Source organism: Astyanax mexicanus, chromosome 3 (genome assembly GCF_023375975.1).
Source record: "Astyanax mexicanus isolate ESR-SI-001 chromosome 3, AstMex3_surface, whole genome shotgun sequence".
Lineage (NCBI taxonomy): Eukaryota > Metazoa > Chordata > Actinopteri > Characiformes > Acestrorhamphidae > Astyanax > Astyanax mexicanus.
Window position 1 is genome coordinate 31,400,333 of NC_064410.1, and position 22,186 is coordinate 31,422,518.

The window sequence follows — 22,186 nt, forward strand, 5'->3', positions numbered from 1 at the left end:
CAGAATAAACAGATCATGTGGTTTAATGATGTGAGTTAATGCAGTCACTCCTCCTCTCTCTCCACAGACTCTTTAGGACAGGTTTTAACTCAGTCTGGAGATCAGACAGTGCAGCCTGATCACTCCGTCACTATTACCTGTAAACATGATCCAGCAATAGACTGTGTGAATAATCATGATGAAGAAAAGGATTGTATATCCTGGTATCATCAGATTCCTGGAGAAGCTCCTAAACTCCTGATATATCACACTGATGAAAGAGCTTCTGGAGTTTCTACTAGATTCAGTGGAAGTGGAAAAGACACTGATTTCACTCTGACCATCAGTAAAGTCCAGCCTGAAGATTCAGGAGTTTATTACTGTCAGAGTGAACATGGCATAGGAGATTCCCCAAACATAGTGTGGGTGTTCACACAGTGAAATATCATCGTACAAAAACCTCCTTCAGTCTGACTCTACACTGCAGCTGCAGATACTGAAAGAGGAAGATGATGCAGATCAATCATCCCTAATCTTGTAATGTGCTATAGGCTCCTGTGGAGCAGCCTAAGCTTTTGTTCTCAAAGGCATTTTCCCCCTTACATTACTTTTATACTATAAGTAGTTTTAAAACCAATACTTTTACACTTTTAATTGAGTAAAAAGCTTGAGTTTCTACTTCAACTTCTACAGAAATATTTTAGATCCTAGTATCTATATTTCTACCTGAGTAATGAGTTTCAATACTTCTGAAACCTTTGAAATACAATAGACTGCATGAATTCTCATCAGTAGAACAGACTCTTCTCCTGATTGTTCTACTTTGCATGGCATTTAAATTAGTGTGTCATTTGGAAATTTGTCACATTTACAACCCATTTTTTCCCATTTACAACCCCAAGAAATCAATATTGTTCTGCAGGAAGAGGCAAATGTGTGTAAGGGATTGGTGGTTGTTAGTTACTATCTGAAATAATCTACTACAGGACACACCACACACACAGACACACACATTATGTGTGTATTTTGAAAAAAGTGGTAGGAAATCAGAGAAAAGCAACATCAGACTCTTACAGACAGTAACTGAACTGATTAAAACCCCACAACCTTCCACCCACACCGCCTGCTGCACCACTGTACCAATTTCAGCTGTACTACATTCAAATTTATACATAATTTCAGACATTTTAATACAGTCTTGATTCAGAAAGTTTTATTAAAGCACAGCATTGAAGCTCTGAACGAACAGAGAGCTCAGAACTGATGACTATAAAATACAGAAAAGATAAAGAAGCAGAAACACTCAAACACAGCAGACTGATAGATATTATATGTGTGTGTTTAAGTGTGTGTGTGTGTTTTTAAGTGTGTGTGTGTATCAGTAATCAGCACACTGCTGTTTGTTGAGGTTGTAGGTAACTGGGGGTTGGTTGCTCCTGTTGGCCTCACAGCTCACTGCTCCGGTGGTCCTCCACTGCTGCTCAGTGAGGGTCAGGGTGCTGCTCCAGCTGTAGAGACCGTTTTCCTTCTGCAGCACAGCCCCGCCCACACTCACACCTGAGCTCGGACTGACCCCGCCCACCTTCCAGCTCAGCTTCCAGTCTGAGGGAAAACCCTTACTGCCCACACACACCAGTGTAGCCTTCCCCTGCTGCAGCTCAGCACTGGAGGGGGGCAACACTGTGAGGGTGGGCCGAGTGTCACCTGCAGAGAGAGAGAGAGAGAGAGAGAGAGAGAGAGAGAGAGAGAGAGAGAGAGAGAGAGAGAGCGAGAGAGAGAGAGAGATGAAGTTTCTGTTCTCTATAAGAGGTTTATTTCAGATGTTTTCACTTCCCTTCAACACTCTATATGTTAATAAAGCAGAACCGAGTGCAGCAGCCCATTCAACACTTTTTATTATTTACAGTAAATAATCAACCTTTTTAAATGAGTAGAGAACCTCGAATTACTTAATAATATCACAATCAATGAAAAAAAAGAAAAACATTCAGAATCCTAGTTTTTAATACAGTGTATTAGATCAGAGCTTAATTTATAGACAGAGTAGATAAATAAACTTGGGATTAAATATTAAAAAAGAAACAGAATCAGAAAATGTATGGTCATTTAAGAAATAAAACATTAAGGATATTGTACACAGATTTTTCATTTAAATTAACACTCATCAGATTCTCAGTAACATCAGTAACATCAATCACATATTAATGATGTAGCAGCAGTGAAGCACCAGAATACATTCAGCAGATTATCCAGACTTTTCATTTACTGGATAAATATAATTATTATATAATCTGCCAAATTACTTCTGTATTTCTGATCATGAAGAATTAAGAGTTTTTACTCATTTAAAAAAAAAACACTTGAAATATATCGTCACCACAATATTTGGGGAAACAGATCAGATGTAACTGATCAAATAAAAATTTAATCACGTAATATTTTAGCAAATTAAGACTTTATTCTTTTTTATTGGTAAAATAAGTAATATACTGAATAAAGGATCATTTAAAGTGATGCAATACATAAAAGAGACTTTATTAATGATAATTTCAGGTTAATAAGATTTAGAATCTGCTCCAAAATGTCAATTGCTTTATTCGGAACTAGAATTCTAATCATTTAAAAAAAAACATCACATTTTAAATCAGATAAAGCAGATTCCGTTTAAACCAATTTGTTAAACAATGTTATTAAATCTTTGACTGAAATCTATCTGAAGTTGGTACAAATACCTACAGTATCTGAAATAATAATATAAATGATCTTTTTTATTAACAGTTTATACGAATTTAAAGTCTAATTACCTTTTTAGATTTATTATTTTTCTATCTTGTATCAATAATTACATTTTAATAAAGAGAAAATAACTTACTTCCAACAGAGAGTCGAGTGCCTCCACCAAAAGTGTACCACAGTGTTACAACCTCATTCAGTCCTCATACAAAAACCTCCTGCACTAAAGCTGCACTGTTTCACTCAGAAACTCTCTAACCTGCTGCACATTCAGCTCTAATTTATCATTTATTACAACTTTCTTAATCAGAAACACAAATCCATACAGATGATGATTCTGATTCATGATTTAAATCTAATTATAAAATATTAACTTTGTATTTTAGTGTTGATCTGAGCATCTGTTTATCTGTATCTGTCTCTCTATATGTTCTTCTATATGTTCATCTCAGTCATCTAGATCAGTACATCTGTTAAAATGTATAACAGTAAACAGTAATAAAGACAGAATGTTTAGACTGTTTTTCAGGTAAAATTAAACCTCACTTCAGTTTCTATAACTAATCCTGTTCAACCCATTAATCTGAGATTTAATGTACATTTAATAAATTATGTTCAACTGCTTTTAATGTCTTTAGTATCTTGATTTATTTTATTCTGACTCATTTTCTACACTTACCTCCAACATCCAGCCTCCTCCTGTAAAAATCCAAGAGTGAATTTCATCAACTTTCCATCTCAGAACCTCCAGACAGATTCTGATAATCTGAACTGTGGTGAGAAGATAAAGCTTATAGTAGAATATCGCACTCTATCATATTACTGCAATAATGACAGTCTAATAAATGAAGAGAGAGAGAGAGAGAGAGGGAGAGAGAGAGAGAGAGAGAGAGAGAGAGAGAGAGAGAGAGAGAGAGAGAGAGAGAGAGAGAGAAGATTTATAGAAAACATTTAAACACATTTTCTAAAAATTCAAATAATCATGCAGCACTAAAAAGAGACTAAATAAATCACATTTATTTTTTGAACTTTCTGAATGTTCTGAGTGACTGAGTGTGAGCGACAGGAAATGCAGTTCATAGATGAAGGTTTTGCATGTTCACAACTTCACACACATAAAGAGCGCTGGTGTGATCAGCACTGGAGAATTCAGTTATTTTAGAATCTCTCTCTGACACAAACACAAACACACACACACACTGTACAGCAATGATGATCCCACTGTTTCTACTGCTGACCACACTGACCTTCTTCCCTCAAGGTGAGAGAATATTCATTTCTAGACTCTTCTAAAGTGCTATTTGGGTTTATAAGATAATTTTAATTTAATAAATATTATTTACCATTTATGATATCATATTTATTCTCTAATTTATTTTTTCCCTCTTTCTTCAGTTTCACACCAAGAGACTCAGACTCCCGAGTTTCTGTCTGTTGAAGCAGGAAAGAGTGTTTCTATTAGCTGTACTGGATCTAGAGGAGTTGATGATGATATGAGTTGGTATCTGCAGAAACCTGGAGAAGCTCCTAAACTACTGATATATAAGGCAAACAGACGCTGGACTGGAGTTTTAGAAAGATTCAGTGGTTCATATTCTGGACTTAACTTTCAACTGAGTATCAGTGGAGTCCAGGCTGAGGATTCAGGAGATTATTACTGTATGGGGACGTATGTAGGAAGGTGCACACAGTGAAAAAGCATCGTACAAAAACCTCCCTCTGTCAGACTGAACAGAAACTGCACAGCTGCAGCTGGAGGAGATCATGATACGAGTCACAGAGTGGAATTAAATTACACACACTCACACAAAACTGCAGATATGCACATATACAACACTTTAATTCATTTTGATTTTTACACATAGTCACACTATATAATTCTTGAGAAAAACTTAATTTATTATCAAATGAATACTTTCCATAAAACAACCCCAGTTATTCTTCATCTTCCAAACCATCAATCCTACAGATACATTGTAATAATTACAGAAGAAGTCAAATTTATGGCACTCTGTGTCAGTTTATAAACATAATTACTAGCTATTACATATCAAACACCCTTTATCCTACAACTGGAAAAAATCTCAAATAAAATCCTCACAAATCTTCTCTACTTCTGTAAATACAGTGAAATACAGAACAAGGAGCTGCTAAATGATGTGTAAAACATCCTGATTCTCATATCAGTGGTGGAGTTTGCTTTTCATTATTTGGGATACTTTGATTAAGAAATTAGATTAATCATAGCAGACTAGCAAACACAGAATCTCTAACAACAGCTCAGATTTTTACAGCATTTATATTAATTACATTACCAAGATACTTCCATTATATTCACCTGAACCCAGTTTCCTAAAATATCTTAACATTAAGAAGATCTTACCATCTTACTTTCTCTCCCTTTGAACAAATGATTTCTGGTGAACGGTTCATCTTCACTCTCTTTCCCAGTCAGATTAGTAGCTTTGCTAAACCCTCTTGATGTTTCAGGAGAAAACTTTCAGTAAAGCTCACAGTAATAAAAGAAATAATCAAACTTCTGCTAAACCTGCAGAATTCTGTGATGATCCTTCATTTTTCTCCATTATATTTTCATTCTAATCTGGTAAATTACAGTTCATTTTTACATGAACTCCTGCACTCATAATAGATCACCTGAGTTTACTTTTTATAATATTTACCTGATGCTCAGTACAAGTTCAGCAGATCCTGTGGAAGTTCTGAGTATTTGTATCTGTTTATATACAAACATTTTATACACCCTGTTTATATTTGCAGTGTAATGTCTAAATCTCTACCATGTGAAATATAAGAGAGATAACAGTTTCAGATATAACAAAGATTTGCATCATAAAAAGGCTTTATGTTTTTTTAAATGTTAGTATTGTGAGAAGTTAGTATTTACTTCCAGTGGGTATCTTAATAATTTGACTATACATCTGGTCATGATGCTTTAAATCAGTTTTAATCTGGATCTTTTTAATCTGTTTTATATCATGGTATCACAGTGTGTTGGTCGTTGTGATCTCAGTGATCAGCTAATAACCAGTCATTTACTGAGTTTACCTGTTAAAATCTTTAAGCCCACTATGGAGCCTAAATTAATCATGTATATCAGCAGTGTATTAGACAAATCATACCACCACTTACTTTATTAAGAGCCTTTAAAGCAGAGGAAGCTCTGATATGCAGAACAGTGTTGATATGCAGTAGAATATGTAAGAGAAACACTGCTGTAACCTGACTTCTGTTTATTTGTAGTTCACAGTAAGACCACATGTCCTGACGTTTATAAAAATCTCTATGAAACGTAAAGTTACATTCTTTTACATAAAATGTCACCATCTTAAGAAGAGCTCTCAATACAAAAAAAAAAGTGCAGGAGAAAATTTAAATATACAACAGAATTGACATGCCAATACATAACAATAATAATAATAATAATAATAATAATAATAATAATAATAATAATAATAATAATAATAATAATAATAATAATAATAATAATAATAAACCAATCTGTAATATTATTTTAAATATTAGGTGATAACTGATAATTTTTGTTATATGTATATGTCAGGAAGTGGGTGACCCAGGCAGGGAGACGAGGAAAGCGGACACAAGTGCAGGTAAGAACAAAAGGAAATATTTAATAAATAAATAACAAAGATAAACAAAGAAAGAAGTAAACACGTAACAAAGATAATAAACCAAAATAAACGAGGGAGACTAGAGAACATAAACAAACTAGAGATAAAAATAATGATAAACAAACAGGGAATATATACAAGGAGCAAAACTAGAAAATAAACACAAAGCAGGGTATATACAAGAGAATAACAAGGGAAACTAGAAATAAACAGGACTATGAAGACTAAACTGAGCAGGGCAATAAACAGGGAAAATAACAAGGAACAGAGGCTATGAAAAACGGAGAAACTACGAAGCACAGAGAGACAAAACAACAGGGGAGGGTGCAAAGACCGATGGAGGACAAGGTGGCAGAGGAGGGCTATTTATAGTAACATAAAACACACTAGAATTGGAAACACCTGGGGAAGTGGCGGAGCTACAAATGAGAAACACATGGTGGAAAAGTACTGAGACGGGAGACACAGGGGAGCACAGGTCACGTGGGGAAGACACACAGAGACACGAGACGAGGCCAAGACGTGACAGTATATAATTCAGACATTGCATGCATATTTTTTCTAACAACAGTAACTGTAACATGGAGTAACATAATTAGGTTGTAAAATCACCTTATAATAATAATTTACTTTTAATTAAAAGTAATTTCCACAAATGTTGTTCTAGGAAACTATAGGGTGGGCTTGGGTTCATATTGGCAAATGTGTCCCCCCCCATATCAAGCCCGCTCCTACACCCTTGGTTCAATTAATGTAGTAAACTAAAAATCAACAACAATAAAGATACTTGTTTTTTTTCATTGGAGAGTGAAGATCAAATATTAAATTTTAATATCATATCCATAGTAACACCATGTTAAATTACAGTATACATTTTTGGTTTCGCTATAGTAATCAGGTAACATTTATTCCTTTAATAATTTATTCCAACTAAAAGCATCTAAATGAACTTTTAGAATAGAAGAGAAAAAATATCTGAAAGTAGAAACACATTAAGCAGATGTTTCTCAATTTAAATGTAATTAATACAATCTAGAATACCAGGATTCAGTATTTCCAAATATATGCATAATGAGATGTGAGCTGAAAAAGTGATAAACTACGCTCAGTGATTTAAAAATAATATTAACAAAGAAAGAGTTTGTGTTTTGTTATAACTAATAATGATTTTTAATTATATTACTAAAAAACACATCATTTATAAGCTAACACAGGTCATAGTTAATGAATCAGTTATACATGTTTATTATACCATATACTGACTAAATATCTTAAAAACACCCCAATAAGTGAAACTGGTGTTTAAAATAAAGTGTTTTTGAATAAAGAAGAGAAAGCCTAAAATTGATAAATCTACAGCTATAAAATAGTAAAACTAATACAGTAAGTAAAATTCCATACATGCATATGTAAATATGATTTTAATAGTAATGGTTTAGTTACAGTTAATTAATAATTAAGCTTTGTCTGTTACTGTGATCAGGAAATTCATTTTCATGCTGAAAGACACTTTGCATTATCAGCTCATGCTTCAGTGCTCTGAAAGAGTTTAAATTTAGAACTGTTCTACATGATCACAGATCAAACAGACATCATGACTTTCATCATCATCTTCACCTGGATGATCTTCACCTGCACCTCCAGTAAGAAATGTTTATCTGACCATTTTTATTCCAGTTAGATTCAGCATTTTGATATTTCTGATATTTTAATTTCAGTGCTGAATCTGAAATGTTTAATATGGGATATCTCTCACAATTTAATTTCTCTCAGAATAAACAGATCATGTGGTTTAATGATGTGAGTTAATGCAGTCTCTCCTCCTCTCTCTCCACAGACTCTTTAGGACAGGTTTTAACTCAGTCTGGAGATCAGACAGTGCAGCCTGATCACACCGTCACTATTACCTGTAAACATGATCCAGCATTAAACTGTATAAATAATAATGAAGAAAAAAAGCGCTGTATATCCTGGTATCATCAGATCCATGGAGAAGCTCCTAAACTCCTGATATATCACACTGATAAAAGAGCTTCTGGAGTTTCTACTAGATTCAGTGGAAGTGAGATTGGAAACAAGATAGACTTCACTCTGACCATCAGTAAAGTCCAGCCTGAAGATTCAGGAGTTTATTACTGTCAGAGTGAATATGGCATAGGAGATTCCCCAAACACAGTGTGGGTGTTCACACAGTGAAATATCATCGTACAAAAACCTCCTTCAGTCTGACTCTACACTGCAGCTGCAGATACTGAAAGAGGAAGATGATGCAGATCAATGCTCCCTAATCTTTCTACTGAACTGAAGAGTGATGGAGTTGTAATATAAAAATGTACAAAAACATTGTAACTACTTTAGACTTAAGTTCTTAAGTGTTTTTTATATTCTTTTTAATGAACGTCAAGGTTAAAATATTTTGTTACATGTCATTTTAGAGTATTTCCATCATATCAGTCCATCAATCATACATATTACACACTGTAAAGAACATTCATTTAGAACATTCATTCATTTTCTAACAAAGAAAAAAAAAACTTAAAAATCAGTCTTGGAGATATAAGGTTTTAGGGTATCTCATTTTTAGGTTTTTCTTCATGTTGTCTCTCACTCACACACACTCACATACACACAAATACCTCTACTGGCCTAATAAGTTTTAACTTCTAAACTTTAGGTTAAAAAAATATATTTAATTTCAGCTTGTTTTTATTACAACTTCTCATCTATAAAAAAAAACTTATCCAGATAAATCTCTCCATCCTGATAGAGTCAATCTGATTGTGGTTGGATGAGAGGAATAAATATATTCCATTCTGACACCCTGTTGGTTTATACATGGTCCTTGTCACCTGCACCCGTCACGTCACACTCCAGCGATAATATAGCAGGCGTATGTAGTCTAGTATGAAGAAGATTCGCGGCTCAAGAGACTCAAGAGAACTCGAGTGCAATGTCTCCACTAACTTTCTTTAATAAATTTACATAGTACTAAAATTCATTCATTTTCAGTGGGCAAATATGCAGCTGAAACAAGGAGCCACAACATATTAGTTCATCCCAAAATTTTCAACATCCCAAAGTTTTCATATAACATTATAGTCACTATGGTGATAAGTGATTTGGCCGGGGAGAGTTCACTATAGGTTTTGCGGCCTAAGTTTTTATTCTTAATTGCATTTTATATTATTTTTAGTTTAATAGTTTAGTTTAATTTTAATACTTACTTGAGAAAAATGTTACAGAAGTATTTTAAACCATTTAGTGGGTAATTTGGAAATGTGTCACATTTAAACCCATATTTTAATCTCTTGATAAGAATAAAGAATTGTTCTACAGGAAGAATCAAATGTTTGTAGTAGGGAGTGAGCAGTGGGAGTGATTTACCTTTAAAGTACTCCATGAACAGTGAACTAATCTAATACAGGAAAAACACACGCACACTGTCTACTATGTGTGTAATATAGAAAGGTGTGAGGAAATCAGAGAACCCAGAGAAAAGCCACATCAGACTCTTACAGACAGTAACTGAACTGATTAAAACCCCACAACCTTCCACCCACACCTCCTGCTGCACCACTGTACCAATTTCAGCTGTACTACATTCAGATTTATAAATAAATAAAAGACATTTTAATACAGTCTTGATTCAGAAAGTTTTATTAAAGCAGAGAATTAAAGCTCTGAATGAACAGAGAGCTCAGAACTGATGACTAGAAAATACAGAAATGATAAAGAAGCAGAAACACTCAAACACAGCAGACTGATAGATATTATATGTGTGTGTTTAAGTGTGTGTGTGTGTATGTTTAAGTGTGTGTGTGTGTGTGTGTGTGTGTGTTTATGTTGACACTTTTGGGGACGAATCATAGAATACACACCAGCAAATTGGGGACGGCTTGGGTATTGGGGACAAAAATGTGTATCAGTAATCAGCACACTGCTGTTTGTTGAGGTTGTAGGTAACTGGCGGTTGGTTGCTCCTGTTGGCCTCACAGCTCACTGCTCCGGTGGTCCTCCACTGCTGCTCAGTGAGGGTCAGGGTGCTGCTCCAGCTGTAGAGACCGTTTTCCTTCTGCAGCACAGCCCCGCCCCCACTCACACCTGAGCTCAGACTGACCCCGCCCACCTTCCAGCTCAGCTTCCAGTCTGAGGGAAAACCCTTACTGCCCACACACACCAGTGTAGCCTTCCCCTGCTGCAGCTCAGCACTGGAGGGGGGCAACACTGTGAGGGTGGGCTGAGTGTCACCTGCAGAGAAAGAGAGAGAGAGAGACAGAGAGATGAAGTTTCTGTTCTCTATAAGAGGTTTATTTCAGATGTTTTCACTTGCCTTCAACACTATATGTTAATAAAGCAGAACCGAGTTCAGCAGCCCATTCAAACACTTTTTATTAATTACAGTAAATAATCAACCTTTTTAAATGAGTAGAGAACCTCTAATTACTTAATATTATCAAAATCAATGAAAAAAAAGAAAAACATTCAGAATCCTGGTATTTTATACAGTGTATTAGATCAGAGCTTAATTTATAGACAGAGTAGATAAATAAATTAGTGATTAAATATTAAAAAAGAAACAGAATCAGAAAATGTTTAGTCATTTAACAAATAAAACATTAAGGATATTGTACACAGATTTTTCATTTAAATTAACACTCATCAGATTCTCAGTAACATCAGTAACATCAATCACATATTAATGGTGTAGCAGCAGTGAAGCGACAGAATACATTCAGCAGATTATCCAGACTTTTCATTTACTGGATAAATATAATTATTATATAATCTGCCAAATTACTTCTGTATTTCTGATCATGAAGAATTAAGAGTTTTTACTCATTTAAAAAAAAACACTTGAAATATATCGTCACCACAATATTTGGGAAACAGATATTACATGTAACTGATCAAATAAAAATTTAATCACGTAATATTTTAGGAAATTAAGACTTTATTCTTTTTTATTGGTAAAATAAGTAATATACTGAATAAAGGATCATTTAAAGTGATGCAATACATAAAAGAGACTTTATTAATGATAATTTAAGGTTCATAAGATTTTGAATCTGCTCCAAAATGTCAATTGCTTTATTCAGAAATACCTACAGTATCTGAAATAATGATATAAATGATCTTTTTAATTAACAGTTTATAAGAATTTAAATTCTAATTACCTTTTTAGATTTATTATTTTTCTATATTGTATCAATTATTACATTTTAATAAAGAGAAAATGACTTACTTCCAACAGAGAGTCGAGTGCCTCCACCAAAAGTCCACCACAGTGTTACAACCTCATTCAGTCCTCATACAAAAACCTCCTGCACTAAAGCTGCACTGTTTCACTCAGAAACTCTCTAACCTGCTGCACATTCAGCTCTAATTTATCATTTATTACAACTTCCTTAATCAGAAACACAAATCCATACAGATGATGATTCTGATTCATGATTTAAAGCTGATTATAAAATATTAACTTTGTATTTTAGTGTTGACCTGTTTATCTGTATCTATCTCTCTATATGTTCTTCTATATGTTCATCACAGTCAACTAGTTAAATACATCTGTTAAAATGTAACAGTAAACAGTGATAAAGACTTTTTTTAGGTAAAATAAAACTCACTTCAGTTTCTATAACCAGTCCTGTTTAACCCATTAATCTGATAATTAATGTACATTTAATAAATTATGTTCAACTGCTTTTAATGTCTTTAGTATCTTGATTTATTTTATTCTGACTCATTTTCTACACTTACCTCCAACATCCAGCCTCCCCCTGTAAAAATCCAAGAGTGAATTTCATCAACTTTCCATCTCAGAACCTCCAGACAGATTCTGATAATCTGAACTGTGGTGAGAAGATAAAGCTTATAGTAGAATATCGCCCTCTATCATATTAATGCAATAATGAAAGTCTAGTGAATGAAGAGAGAAAGAGAAGATTTATACAAAGCATTTAAACACATTTTCTAAACATTCAAATAATCATGCAGCACTGAAAAGAGACTAAATAAATCACATTTATTTTATGAACTTTCTGAATGTTCTGAGTGACTGAGTGTGAATTACAGGAAATGCAGTTCATAGATGAAGGTTTTGCATGTTCACAACTTCACACACTTAAAGAGCGCTGGTGTGATCCGAACTGGAGATTTCAGTTCTCTTAGATTTCCACACACAAACACACACTGTACAGCAATGATGATGCCACTGATTCTACTGCTGACCACACTGACCTTCTTCCCTCAAGGTGAGAGAATATTCATTTCTAGACTCTTCTAAAGTGCTGTTTTGGGTAATAATATAATTTTAATTTAATAAATATTATTTACCATTTCTGAGATCATATTTATTCTCTAATTTCTTTTTTCCCTCTTTCTTCAGTTTCACACCAAGAGACTCAGACTCCCGAGTTTCTGTCTGTTGAAGCAGGAAAGAGTGTTTCTATTAGCTGTACTGGAACTAGTGGAGTTGGTGCTGATATGAGTTGGTATCTGCAGAAACCTGGAGAAGCTCCTAAACTCCTGATATATAAGGCAAGCAACCGTGAGACTGGAGTTTTAGAAAGATTCAGTGGTTCATATTCTGGACTTAACTTTCAACTGAGTATCAGTGGAGTCCAGGCTGAGGATGCAGGAGATTATTATTGTATGGGTTACTATAGTGCAGGAAGGCGCACACAGTGAAAAATCATCGTACAAAAACCTCCCTCTGCCAGACTGAACAGAAACTGCACAGCTGCAGCTGGAGGAGATCATGATAAGAGTCACACGGTGGAATTAAATTACACACACTCACACAATCCTGCAGATATACACATATACAACACTTTAAATCATTTTTATTTTTACACATAGTTACAGTATATAATTCTTGAGAAAAACTTACATTTACACAATTTATTATCAAATAAATGATTGCCATAAAACTACCCCAGTTATTCTTCAACTTCCAAACCATAAATCCTACAGAAACATTGTATTAATTACAGAAGAAATCTCTTGTTTTTGAAAGTCAGATTGATGGCACTCTGTGTCAGTTAATAAACATAATTACTAACTATTACATATCAAACACCCTTTATCCTACAACTGAAAAAATATCTTAAATAAAATGCTCACAAATCTTCTCTACTTCTGTAAATACAGTGAAATACAGAACAAGGAGCTGCTAAATGATGTGTAAAACATCCTGATTCTCATGTCAGGGGTGAAGCTTGCTTTTTCATTAGTTGGGATACTTTGATTAAGAAATTGGATTAATCATAGCAGACTAGCAAACACAGAATCTCTAACAACAGCTCAGATTTTTACAGCATTTATATTAATTACATTATCAAGATACTTCCACTATATTCACCTGAACCCAGTTTCCTAAAATATCTTAGCATTAAGAACATCTTACCATCTTACTTTCTCTCTCTTTGAACAAATTAATGATTTCTGATAAACGGTTAATCTTCACTCACTTTCCCAGTCAGATTTGTAGCTTTTCAAAACCCTCTTGATGTTTCAGGAGAGAACTTTCAGTTAAGATCACAGTAATAAAAGAAATAATCAAACTTCTGCTAAACCTGCAGAATTCTGTGATGATCCTTCATTTTTCTCCATTATATTTTCATTCTAATCTGGTAAATTACAGTTTATCCTTACATGCTATGAACTCCTGCACTCATGATAGATCACCTGAGTTTACTTTTTATAATCTTCACCTGATGCTCAGCACAAGTCCAGCAGATCCTGTGGAAGTTCTGAGTATTTGTATCTGTTTATATACAAACATTTTACATACCCTGTTTATATTTGCAGTGTAATGTCTAAATCTCTACCATGTGAAATATAAGAGAGATAACAGTTTTAGAGATAACAAAGATTTGCATAGTAAAAAGGCTTTATTTTACCAAATGGTTTATAAGAAAAGTTAGTATTCATCTTAATAATTTGACTATACATCTGGTCATGATGCTTTAAATCAGTTTTAATCTGGATCTTTTTTGAATCTGTTTTATATCATGGTATCACAGTGTGGTCGTCGTTGTGATCTCAGTGATATCTGTACTGCAGAACTTAATTACTCAAGTAAATTACATTTCTATTAAAAGATCCTTCAGTTATGTTTTCTGCAGACAGGAAGATGATTTTCATGCTGAAGATAATTTGCATTAGCAGTTGATGCTTCAGTGCTCTGAGAGAGTTTATAGCTCTGTTAGTTTAACACTTCATGACTGAAATCTTAAATAACAGAAAACATTCCTGCATAATCTCACAGCAAATATGATTCATTTAACCATCTTCATCTGGACCCTTCTAGACTTTCCAGGTAAATAACTTAAACTCTGATCTATTTTCTTCTAAAATTGGTGATAAATTCATAAACTGAAGCTGCTTTTCTTCATCTGCAGGAGTTTTTGGAGAAGTTGTTCTGACTCAGTCTGAGGAGAAGTCAGTTCAGTTTGGTCAGACAGTCACTATTGACTGTAAATCCAACACTGAAGTTTTCAGGCTGAAGATGCTGGAGATTATTACTGTATGAGTGAACATAAGATCAGTGGAAGCTGGATGTTCACACAGTGAAAACTAAATTTCCTAAATGTCCTAAATTTCCTTCGGGATAAATAAAGTATCTATCTATCTATCTATCTATCTATCTATCTATCTATCTATCTATCTATCTATCTATCTATCTATCTAACTCATCATACAAAAACCTCCTTCAGTCACACTGCATTGCATCTGAAACTCACTTCACAACTGAATTCACCCTGTTTTAGTCTACTGCACTAAAACGATCATATTAAAACAATGACAACCTAAAAATCACTTACTTTTATAGTTTTACTCCATATTTCTTATTGATGTAGCATTTCATAGTAATTTAAACCACAGATAAGCACTGTTTCTACAACTTAAACTTCTTGATAACTCAAGAACAGCATGGATAAATTTTCCACTGAAAAAAAATATTTTATTTCTTTTTTTATATTATTGTTTCAAATAAGAGCATGTGTGAAAGAAAACTTAAGATAAGCATGAAATGTATCCACACACTGTGCACATCATCCCTGTCCAATGAAAAACATGTCTATCCTAAACAGCAACTTTATAGGAGGGAGATAAAATCTTCTTAACGATTAATAAACGTCAACTTATAATAGTTTATTTCAGGTAATTTTTAATTGAATTTCTATTGGTCTATTCATCAAGAAATCATGACACAGTTTAAGGAATACTATGTGTGTTCAAAGTATGTAGTAAACTAAAAATAAACAGAAATGATACTCGTTTCTCATTGGAAGGTGAAGATATATATATATTTATATATTTATATATTTTAGGATGGATCAATGTGAAGGTAATGAGAGTTTGTTTTAAAGGTCAGAAGTGTTTTAGCTTATACAGCCTCGGATTTCAGGCCACATTTTGCTTTAGTATGTATAGTATGACTCTATAACTGAATAACGAAGTAGTATAGATCTCGACATCACAGATAATTAAAATGGTTTGAATCAAATACGAAATGTTGTTAAAATATTCTATCCATCATCACACCGTGATAAATTACAGTATACAGTGACAAATTAAAGTGGCTGGAAGTAGAAACACATTAAGCAGATGTTTGTTTCTCAATGGTAAGATCAATCTTCAAAACAATGTTTACTAACTTAAACTGAACTTACATTAAAAAATGAGAGATCTAGAATAACAGGAACTATTATTTATTTCCAAATATGGGCATAATGAGATGTGAACTGAAGAAGTGATAAACTACACTCAGCGGTTCAATAAACTTTGTAATAAAAAGAGTTTGAGTTTTGACCATTTATATACTAATACAGTTTATAATTAATGAATTAGTTTTACATGTTTATTATGCCTTACTGATCAAGGGAGCCTGGTCTGGGCTTCTGGGGTGCAAATTATTATTCAGTAGCCCCGAATCAGCTCAGCTGTACTATTAATGATGAGACAGGCCACTGACCGCTGTGTGAATGGGAAATCTCCTAATGCCAATGATGGTGCTGGTTGAAGGATAAAGTTCCACCTTTCAGGAGAAACAGCCAATCAGCTTGCTGGTTTTGCGGAGCATGGAGAGGAGTCTGTGTGCTACTGGGGAAGCCCCCTCTCGCTATTTAAATTAGATTTTATGATTTAATTCAATGATTTAAAATATATTTCTGAAATGGTAATCCAACGTTTGTTTTCAAGTATTTTGGTCTCTCCACATTTAAACAGATGGAAGGCTGGTCTTGCATGACTGGAAACAGGCCCCCAGTCACATTACTACTTTATCGCAAGGGGGGGATCTACGCATGCTCTTTTAAGAGTTTTTTCAGAGTGTTGCAGCAGCTAGCTGACGTAAAATAAATATGGATATACAGCGATTTTTCAAAAAGAAAGGTAACGGAGCTTACCATGTTTCTGACAGCAGTTTAAAAATACACGTCTCCGTATCAAAACACACAGATGGACTGTGTTCTTAATAAAATGCAGCTTGAGACAGTCAAACAATTTTCAACTTGCCCTGTTGTACCTGATCAGCCAATAACTATTTCATTTTCAAATTGTGTTTATTAATTTAGGATTGCAGGACTTACTGTAAGCTATAATGAAAGAAAATTCATTTAGATAACTAGTTACCTAGAAGCTGGATGTTGTGGATATCCAGAATTTAGTACAGTACTTTGTTATTGGAAAGAAGTTTCTTAACCCTGATCTCTGCCCTAAAATTGTGTATTTTCCACCTGATCCAACTGATCAGCTAATAAACAATCTCTGTTTAAGTTTACTTAGTTTTATTGAGGAATGGATTTACTGATGAAATATATCTAGTCCCTGTCCTTTAGTAAAAGCTCCTTATACTATTTTTAGTTCACCAACTGTCATTTTGCAGAATTTGTGCACCATTTGTTCAATTTAAAATTCATTGATTAAAAAAATATTAAACATTTATATATCATATTATATTATGTTATATATTATAACATTTAAATGTTAAACATTATATATCATGATATGTATTATAAAAAGAAGTATATTTAATTAACTAGGCTGAGCCCCGCATCTTCACATACCCAGACAATGACCCTGTTACTGACTAAATATCTTAAAATCCCCTCAATAAGTGAAACTGGTGTTTAAAATAAAGTGTTATTGAATAAAGAAGAGAAACCCTAAAGTAGATCAATCCACAGCTATAAAATAGTAAAACTAATACAGTAAGTAAAATTCCATACATGCATATGTAAATATGATTTTAATAGTAATATTTAGTTGCAGTTAATTAATAATTAAACTTTGTCTGTTACTGTGATCAGGAAAATCATTTTCATGCTGAAAGACACTTTGCATTATCAGCTCATGCTTCAGTGCTCTGAGAGAGTTTAAATTTAGAACTGTTCTACATGATCACAGATCAAACAGCCATCATGACTTTCATCATCATCTTCACCTGGATGATCATCACCTGCACCTCCAGTAAGAAATGTTTATCTGTTCATTTTTATTCCAGTTAGATTCAGCATTTTGATATTTCTGATATTTTAATTTCAGTGCTGAATCTGAAATGTTTAATATGTGATATCTCTCACAGTTTAATTTCTCTCAGAATAAACAGATCATGTGGTTTAATGATGTGAGTTAATGCAGTCTCTCCTCCTCTCTCTCCACAGACTCTTTAGGACAGGTTTTAACTCAGTCTGGAGATCAGACAGTGCAGCCTGATCACACCGTCACTATTACCTGTAAACATGATCCAGTATTAAACCGTGTAGACGAAAATACAAATAAGGATTTAATGGCCTGGTATCATCAGATTCCTGGAGAAGCTCCTAAACTTCTGATATATCACACTGATGAAAGAGCTTCTGGAGTTTCTACTAGATTCAGTGGAAGTGGAAAAGACACTGATTTCTCTCTTTCAGAGTACAAATGACATAGGAGATTCCAAAAACACAGTGTGGGTGTTCACACAGTGAAATATCATCATACAAAAACCTCCTTCAGTCTGACTCTACACTGCAGCTGCAGACACTGAAAGAGGAAGATGATGTAGATAAATGATCCCTAATCTTTTTACTGAACTCAGAGTGATGGAGTTAGTCATTTTAGAGCATTTCTATTGGTCCATCCATTATACATTTTACACACTGTAAAGAGCCACTCATTTCAAATATTGTAAAAAAAAAAGAAAAAAAAGAAAAAAGAAAATAGAGATAAATGTTAAAGGTATCAATTATCTCATTTCTAGGTTTTTCCTCATCCTAGCTTTCTCACACACACACACACACACACACACACACACACACACACACACTCACATTCACATACACATACAAAATTGTTTTAAAAAGTCTGTATTATTATTATTATTTTATTTTATTATTATTTTTTAATTTAATATCGTTATTGCATACATTTCGGATGCTCATCATTCAAAAAACCCTATCCAGATAAATCCCTATACCCAGATAGAGTGAATCTGATTGTGGTTGGATGAGAAGTATAAACATATACAATTCCGAAACCCTATTGGTTTATACAAGATCCATCTCACCTGCACACGTCACGCCCACACTCCAGCAAGAACATAGCAGACGTATGTAGTCTAGTATGAAGAAGATTCGTGGCTCAAGAGACTCAAGAGAACTCGAATGCAATGTCTCCACTAACTTTCTTTAATATATTTACATTGTACTAAAATACATGCATTTTCAACGGGCATATATGCGACTAAAACAAGGAGCCTAGTTATTTTTAATTTTTTTAACATTAACATTTTAATGTAACATTATAGTCATTATGGCTTTTAGAAAAGAGTATTTTGGCCGCGGGAAGTTCACTATAGGTTTTGTGGTCTAATTTTTTGTTCTTAATTGCATTTTTTCCCCTTACAACACTTTTAGTTTAATAACATATTTTATTTTTGTTTTAAAACCAGTATTCTTAATATTTACTTGAATAAAAACCTTGATTTGATACTTTAACTTTTACAGAAGTATTTTAAATCATAAAGGGGATAATTTGGAAAATCTGTTACATGTTACAACCCATATTTTAATCTATTTGGTAAGAATCCAGTATTGTTCTGCAGGAAGAAACAAATGTGTGTAGTAGGGATTGGTGGGAGTTAGTTACCTTTAAAATACTCCATCAACTACAGGATACACCACACACACACACACACACACTACTTACTTTGTGTGTAATATTAAAAGGTGAGATAAAATCAGAGAACCCAGAGAAAAGTCATATCAGACTCCTTACAGACAGTAACTAAACTGATTAAAACCCCCACAACCTTCCACCCACACCTCCTGCTGCACCACTGTACCAATTTCAGCTGTACTACATTCAGATTTATAACTAAATACAGACATTTTAATACAGTCTTGATTCAGAAAGTTTTATTAAAGCACAGAATTAAAGCTCTGAACGAACAGAGAGCTCAGAGCTGATGACTATAAAATACAGAAATGATAAAGAAGCAGAAACACTCAAACACAGCAGACTGATAGATATTATATATGTGTGTGTGTGTGTGTGTGTGTGTGTGTGTGTGTGCCTGTGTTTAAGTGTGTGTGTGTGTGTGTGTGTGTATCAGTAATCAGCACACTGCTGTTTGTTGAGGCTGTAGGTAACTGGGGGTTGGTTGCTCCTCTTGGCCTCACAGCTCACTGCTCCGGTGGTCCTCCACTGCTGCTCAGTGAGGGTCAGGGTGCTGCTCCAGCTGTAGAGACCGTTTTCCTTCTGCAGCACAGCCCCGCCCTCACTCACACCTGAGCTCGGACTGACCCCGCCCACCTTCCAGCTCAGCTTCCAGTCTGAGGGAAAACCCTTACTGCCCACACACACCAGTGTAGCCTTCCCCTGCTGCAGCTCAGCACTGGAGGGGGGCAACACTGTGAGGGTGGGCCGAGTGTCACCTGCAGAGAAAGAGAGAGAGAGAGAGAGAGAGAGAGAGATGAAGTTTCTATTCTCTATAAGAGGTTTATTTCAGATGTTTTCACTTCCCTTCAACACTCTATATGTTAATAAAGCGGAACCCATTCAAACACTTTTCATCATTTACAGTAAATAATCAACCTTTTTAAATGAGTAGAGAACCTCTAATTACTTAATAATATCACAATCAATAAAAAAAGGAAAACATTCAGAATCCTAGTATTTAATACAGTGTATTAGATCAGAGCTTAATTTATAGACAGAGTAGATAAATAAACTTGTGATTAAATATTAAAAAAGAAACAGAATCAGAAAATGTATGGTCATTTAAGAAATAAAACATTAAGGATATTGTACACAGATTTTTCATTTAAATTAACACTCATCAGATTCTCAGTAACATCAGTAACATCAATCACATATTAATGGTGTAGCAGCAGTGAAGCGACAGAATACATTCAGCAGATTATCCAGACTTTTCATTTACTGGATAAATATAATTATTATATAATCTGCCAAATTACTTCTGTATTTCTGATGATGAAGAATTAAGAGTTTTTACTCATTTAAAAAAAACACTTGAAATATATCGTCACCACAATATTTGGGAAACAGATATTACATGTAACTGATCAAATAAAACTTTAATCACGTAATATTTTAGCAAATTAAGACTTTATTCTTTTTTATTGGTAAAATTCTTTAGTATTTCGCTTTATTAAGTAATATACTGAATAAATGATCATTTAAAGTGATGCAATACATAAAAGAGACTTTATTAATGATAATTTAAGGTTAATAAGATTTAAAATCTGCTCCAAAATGTCAATTGCTTTATTCTGAACTAGAATTCTAATCATTTAAAAAAACCATCACATTTTAAATCAGATAAAGCAGATTCCGTTTAAACCATTTTGTTAAACAATGTTATTAAATCTTTGACTGAAATCTATCTGAAGTTGGTACAAATACCTACAGTATCTGAAATAATGATATAAATGATCTTTTTTATTAACAGTTTATAAGAATTTAAATACTAACTACCTTTTTAGATTTATTATTTTTTATCATGTATCAATAATTACATTTTAATAAAGAGAAAATAACTTACTTCCAACAGAGAGTCGAGTGCCTCCACCAAAAGTGTACCACAGTGTTACAACCTCATTCAGTCCTCGTACAAAAACCTCCTGCACTAAAGCTGCACTGTTTCACTCAGAAACTCTCTAACCTGCTGCACATTCAGCTCTAATTAATCATTTATTACAGCTTCCTTAATCAGAAACACAAATCCATACAGATGATGATTCTGATTCATGTTTTAAAGCTGATTATAAAATATTAACTTTGTATTTTAGTGTTGATCTGTTTATCTGTATCTATCTCTCTATATGTTCTTCTATATGTTCATCACAGTCATCTAGATCAGTACATCTGTTAAAATGTATAACAGTAAACAGTAATAAAGACAGAATATTTAGACTTTTTTTAGGTAAAATTATACCTCACTTCACTTTCTAAAACCAGCCCTGTTTAACCCATTAATCTGAGATCTAATGTACATTTAATAAATTATGTTCAACTGCTTTTAATGTTTTTATTATCTTGATTTATTTTATTCTGACTCATTTTCTGCACTTACCTCCAACATCCAGCCTCCTCCTGTAAAAATCCAAGAGTGAATTTCATCAACTTTCCATCTCAGAACCTCCAGACAGATTCTGATAATCTGAACTGTGGTCAGAAGATAAAGCTTATAGTAGAATATCGCCCTCTATCATATTAATGCAATAATGACAGTCTAATAAATGAAGAGAGAGAGAGAAGATTTATACAAAGCATTTAAACACATTTTCTAAACATTCAAATAATCATGCAGCACT

General features: G+C 33.7%; 2 gene segments (V, D, J or C); both read right to left on the bottom strand.

Moving 5' to 3' along the window:
- Positions 1–1,234: 1,234 nt before the first annotated feature.
- On the bottom strand, positions 1,235–3,400 carry LOC125799375 (Ig kappa-b4 chain C region-like). The segment is given in 3 exon segments: positions 1,235–1,683; positions 2,852–2,903; positions 3,392–3,400. Coding segments are annotated over 3 exon segments (387 nt in total).
- A 6,603-nt stretch (positions 3,401–10,003) lies between these two features.
- Positions 10,004–21,992, bottom strand: LOC125799376 (Ig kappa-b4 chain C region-like). The segment is given in 3 exon segments: positions 10,004–10,610; positions 21,415–21,509; positions 21,946–21,992. Coding segments are annotated over 3 exon segments (468 nt in total).
- Between the last annotated feature and the right edge of the window lie 194 nt (positions 21,993–22,186).